This window comes from Elephantulus edwardii, unplaced genomic scaffold (genome assembly GCF_000299155.1).
Source record: "Elephantulus edwardii isolate Elephantulus edwardi_28Jun2011 unplaced genomic scaffold, EleEdw1.0 scaffold00166, whole genome shotgun sequence".
Lineage (NCBI taxonomy): Eukaryota > Metazoa > Chordata > Mammalia > Macroscelidea > Macroscelididae > Elephantulus > Elephantulus edwardii.
Window position 1 is genome coordinate 4552469 of NW_006399916.1, and position 6000 is coordinate 4558468.

General features: G+C 36.8%; 1 protein-coding gene across 1 annotated transcript in view; it reads left to right on the forward strand.

Annotated features, from left to right (window-relative positions):
• The window catches only part of ERO1LB (ERO1-like beta (S. cerevisiae)), a gene marked incomplete at its 5' end in the record, with an annotated part of 86765 nt that overhangs the window by 54049 nt on the left and 26716 nt on the right, over nucleotides 1-6000 (forward strand). Inside the window, one exon of the mRNA XM_006895389.1 lies at nucleotides 379-452. Coding sequence (XP_006895451.1) covers nucleotides 379-452 — 74 coding nt within the window. The remainder of the gene's footprint in view (nucleotides 1-378; nucleotides 453-6000) is intronic.

Genomic DNA, 6000 nt, shown 5'->3' on the forward strand with positions numbered 1-6000 from the left:
GCAATTTGATCAAATGAATTTAGAAAGTAAATTTAGGTCCCATATCCAGGACAAATTTACAATGCCTAATCCCATTCAAAACATTAATTAGTAAGTTGATTGTTATTTTCACGTTATTTATATTTGTAGTTAATTTTTTAATCAAAGTACATAATAAATTAGGGCTAGTTATTTTAATATAGCTAGGAAATAGAAGTTATTAATAGATTTTTATATGTCTGTTTTACATTTCACTTCATATAACCACTAATAAATGAATTTTTAACTCTTTCTGATTAATACATTATGTCAGATTATGTTTTTAAAATTACACCACAGTGTTTAAATTTTTCATCTCTAGATTTAATAATTTTTCTCTTTTGTTCCTCCTCCCCATAGTAATCAAAGCAAAGAAGCTTTCATTGACTGGGCAAGATATGATGACTCACAGGATCACTTTTGTGAGCTTGATGGTAATAACATAAACTGCTATAATAAAAGTACTTTAACTGTAACTCTTTTAAAGAACCTTTAAATTGATAGAAATATAATCTCTTATTGCTTGAATACACTGAATTTTGTTGTGTAGTTCTGACAATTCTTTGTGGTATTTTAATTATTATTAATTTTAATGAAAGTTTACAGAGACCTTGGATTTCCATTCATTCATTGTTGCACTTTTCTCCCTGTCAACCTCCCCCCACCTCAAGTTTGCATTTCTCTCTGAAAAACAAAAGAATTCTTTCATTGTTAAACAATCCCTCTCCTCAAGTCCACTCCATTATGTAGCCTTCATTCTGGACTCCTGTCATGACAGTAATACCTAATTATATCTCTTTTAAACAGTTCTCTCCCTCATCTGTTGCAGTGCAATGCAATAATTTATTCCATCTTTCTCAGTCTCCCCCCAGCTCTGATGTCAGTCCTGTTTTACAATAGTGGCACTGTGCAGTATTTGTCCTTTGGTGACTGAGATATTTCACTCAGCATAATGTCCTCCAGGGTCATCCATTTTGTATAATATTTCATGAGTTCCTTGTTTTTCAATGCAGCATAGTATTCCATTGTGTGAATATACCACAGCTTCTCTGTTCATTGTTTGTTGATGGGCACTTAGGTTGTTTCCTACACTTTGCTATTGTGAACAAAGCCATGATAAACATGGGTGTGCATATATCTGCTTGGATGACAGTTACGGTTTCTTTGAGGTATATTCCCAGTAACGGAATTGCTGGGTCAAATGGTATTTCTATTCACAACTTTTTGAGAAAGTGCCATACTGCCTTCCATAATGGTTGCACCATTTTACACTCCCAACCAACAGTGAATAATGGTTCCAGTTTCTCCACAACCTTGCCAGCATTTGTTGCTTGCTGTTCTGTTAAATTTTTCTGTTCTTACTGGGATGAGATGATATCTCAGTTGTTTTGATTTATATCTCTCATAGAGCTAGGAATTTTGAACATTTCTTCATGTGTATGTTTGTCATCTGAATGTCTTCTTTGGCGAAGTAGTTCTGACAATTATTTTTCCCCCCACTGGTTTATTTACAAAATTCGAATACAAATTTGAACAAATTCTTTCAATTTCCCTTATCCCCCAACCCATCAAATTGTACAACCCAATGATTAATCCCCTCTGCCCTGTGTACATCCACATCCCTCTGCTTCCAGCCTCTCCCACCCCTCCTGGATCCTTACACTCCTTCTACAATAATGGTCTTATACAATATTTATCCTTGTGGGACTGAGTTAGTTCACTCAGCATAATGCTCTCCAGTCCCTCCTAAATTAGGTAATTTACAAAGTTATTGCTTCTGGGTGCTGCATAGTATTCCATGGTGTGAATGTACCATAATTAGTTCTGACAATTCTTACTGACATTTATTGGGAGCCTGTATTTCTGTCCCTGTGCCAGATGCCTTCACTACATTACTTCTAAGATTTCCTGTTGCTTTATGATTTGTATTACTATGGATCTGAAGAAATGTCGTTTCAGAAAGACTAGATAACTTGCCCACCACCACACTGTACTAAGAGACAGAGCCAAGAGTCAGCCTCAGATCTGACTGGATCAAAAACATGTATTTATTTCTATTATGACACATAATTTTCAGTGGGCCTACAATTTAGCTGTCTGAACATACAGTAAAAAATGTCCACACTGGGATTCATCAGAAGTCTTAACTAACCTAACCTAAAACATATTTCAGTGTTGCAGAAGATTCTAATTTCTCTACAACCTGCTTTCCAAATTTCTCCTGGAAAGGCACACAGACAGCAGAGTAACTAGCATTCTTAACAGAAGATAATTATAGTGACTTGGAATTTAGATATCCAGGGGAATGTTCCCAAATATTTGTGCTGAATATGCTGAAATCATTCATCCTACCCCCTTACTTCCAAGGTACAGTTATATTTTTGGTGGGGTGGAACAATTTGAGATCCAAGCTAGCATAGTGGGAAACACAGTAGAAGATCTTCTGAACTCTTCAGACATCTAGAGTAATACTACTTGTTAGTGATTTAGAAAATACTCAAATGTAATACTGTGCTATTAATTCAGACTGACAGAGTAGGTCACAATTAGCAAGTCCTTATGGTACATTAATCTTACTGTAGGGATTGGGAATATTATTTTGATGGCGTTAGCAAGAAAATGTAAAAAAAAATAATCTTTGTCTGTATGTCATAATGGACAACTGAAAAAAATACTATTGATATGATATTTAGAACTGGCAAAATTTTACCAAAGCAAGCTACTATGTCTAAGTTATATAGTCACATTTTTGTTCAATATACTTGCATTTGGTCATTGGCTGTCATTCTGCTGTTTGGTGCTTAATGCTTATAGTTTTTTATTTCCAGTTTCTCATTTTATCCATATTTTATTTTAAAACTTTTAGTAGTACTTGTTGTTATGTGCCGTTGAGTTGCCTGTGACTCATAGTGACCCTTCAGATTTAAAAAATTATTCCTTTGATTATATATTATTCTTTTAGTAACTAGTACAAAATACTGTGCCTATACAAGACATCACTTGCTGTAAATTTAAATGCTAGAGTACTTGTCATTTACATAGTGTTAACTACTTTTTATAGCATTAGCTTTTTAAACTGTAAATGGAAGAAATACCCTATGAGAATTTAAGATGATCCTTTAAGACTTTCAGGAATACCTAATTTAAATCATTGTTTTGTTGTGTAATGTTTTGTTTAATTTTAGATAGATAGGTTGGTTCAGAATAAAGCAGGCTTCAGAGCTGTTGAACATAGGGTTGCTATGAGTCACAAGCAACTTGAAGATACAAAACAACATGTTTGTAAATATATATCTCCATGTGATTGGATACCACTGCTTTTCTGAGCATTAAAGTTTATCCGTGAGTGATTTATACTCAATTCATTGCTGACCCTACAGCAAGTTTTCAGAGGCTGTAAATCACACAGGAGATTGCCCATCTATGGCTACACTTTTCAGTTTCCAGGATGACTTTAGTCACTGTTTAGTTATTTTTGTTATCTAAATGCAGTGGATTAAAAAAAAAATCTAAAGGGTATTTTCCTCAGATAGTTTGGGAGTAGATTCCCATTGCCTGTGCCCTGTTTGTGTGGTTATTGATATTACCTTTGTCTGAAAGGAAACTGATCCTTAGAGATCAAATGTTAAGTCTCTTAAGTCCTTTGGCATTTACTGGCCTTTATGTGAGTCTCTCCTCTACCTCACTCTGTTTTGTTTATGGTCTTTGTGTGTGACTGCTGCTTCCCTCTTCCCTTCCTTTAGACTTCTGCTCAGATGTCACCTCCCAGAGAAGCCTGCTGTCATCCTGTCATCTCCCTGTGTGAAACAGTGACCACTGTCTCTCTTTCTGCCCTGCTAGGAGTTTACTTCCCAGAACACTAACAATTACAGGATAGTGTGTGACCTGCTATTTAGTTTATCTGTGTGTAATCTGTCTTTTCCAACTAAATTGTGAGTTCTCTGAGGGCATGTTGTTGTTTTTGTTATGTGCCATTGAGTCGCCTATGACTCCTAGCAACCCAGTGTACAGCAGCTCTGAACCCTGGCCTATCCTGAACCAGTCTCACTTACTCCAACATACAGACTCCATTAGCCCAGTTATTGTATCAGTCCATCTGATCCGGGGTCTTCCTCTCCTGTGCGGTCCCTCCACTCTTCTAAGCATAGTCCTTCTCCAAGGACCAATTTCTCCTGGCCATGTGCCCAAAGTATAGTGAAGTGGAGTTTCAAAATCCTAGCCTCCAGAGGGAAACTTGGTTTCACCCTTTCCAAGACAGACCTATTTGCTTTTTTGACAGTCCATGGTATGTTCAAGACTCTAGTCCAGCACCACAATTCAAAGTCATCGATTCTTCTGTCATCCTTAGTTATTGTCAAGCTCTCTGATGCATAGCTAGTAATTGCGAAGACCATGGCCTGGATTAGGTACAACTTAGTCTCTAGACTGACATCGTTGCTTTTCAGCACTCTGGAGAGGTCCATCACAGCAGATTGTCGCAATGCAATTCATCTCTTGATTTCCTGACTGCTAGTGTTAAGAGTGTTGACTGGATTCAAGCAAGCTGTAATTGTTAACAACCTCAATCTCTTCACCATCTCAGTTGGCCCAGTGGTGATAATCTTTGTCTTCTTGATGTTGAGCTTCAATCCATGTTGAAGACTACAGTCCTTGACCTTCCGCAGTAAGTGCTTCAGATCCTCTTCAGTTTCAGCAAACAAGGTTGTGTCATCTGCATATTGTAGGTTGTTAATGAGTCTCCCTCCAATCCTGATGCCACATTCCACCTCATAAAGCCCTGCTTCCCAAATGATATGTTCTGCATATAAATTCTAAAGGTATGGAGACAGGATGCATCCCTGATGCACTCCTCCTTTCCATGATTTTGAATCATGCAGTGTTTCCCTCCTCTCTTCTGAGAACTGCTTTCTGGTCCAAGTGTAGGTTTCTCATGAGCACAGTCAAGTGTTCTGGGATTCCAATTTTCCTCAAGGTTAGCCAAAATTTGTTGCGATCCACACAATTAAATTCCTTTGCGTAATCAATGAAACACAGATAGGCATTCCTCTGGTACTCTTTGCTTTCTGCCAAGATCCATCTGACATTGATTGTAATGTCTTTAGTGCCACAACTTCTTGAGTCTGACTTTTTTAACATTTTTAACTGGTTTGCATACAATAATTCATATACATTGTATTTAATTTATGTACATTATGTTTTGTACAGTTTTTATGTACATTGTGTTTCATGTGCGTTGTTTTATATAGTTTTTATTTACATTATGTTTCATTCATGTACACTACTCCTATACATCATATTCTTTTTTGTCATTAATTTACTGTACAACATGGGAGAGCTTTGACTGTTTGCTTCACTTCATATCCGTATTGCCCACAACAGTACCTGGACATGGTAGGTCCTGAATCCCATTTGCTGAATGAAATAATTAATAAATAATCTAAGCAGCTTGATTTTTCTATTTTTCCTTTTAAAATATTTTTATTAATAAATTAAAGCCTTGTTTAAAACAGCAGTTTTTAAACCTTGGGCCTCAAAATTACTTTGAAGCCTTATCAACTTCTCGGTATATAGCTACTCAGGCCTTTGACTCCCTAGATGATATTTTCACAGTGAGTTAGTAGCAACTTGGGTTAAAGGCAGTGATGGAGGGCTATAAGCTCCATGCTGGGGCCGCAGCGTAACTTTTTACTTTTGAAATCGACACACTAAGTGGAGTGGTGCTACCATTATGTTTTAAGAGATACATGGGTTAGGAGGTGGAGAGATTGCAGTGTGACCTCATCATAATATTAGAGAAGTGAAAAGAAGATTCTTTTGGAAATAATGGCATACATAAGTTCAGTCTTACGAATTCACAAAATCAGGGATTTTGATTTTTTTTATAATATTTTTTATTGGGAAAAACATACTGGGGGTACAAGGAGGTGAGGGTTGGGGGCAGAAGGGGGAGGATGGGCCAGGATGCAGTTGCAGAGCTGCACA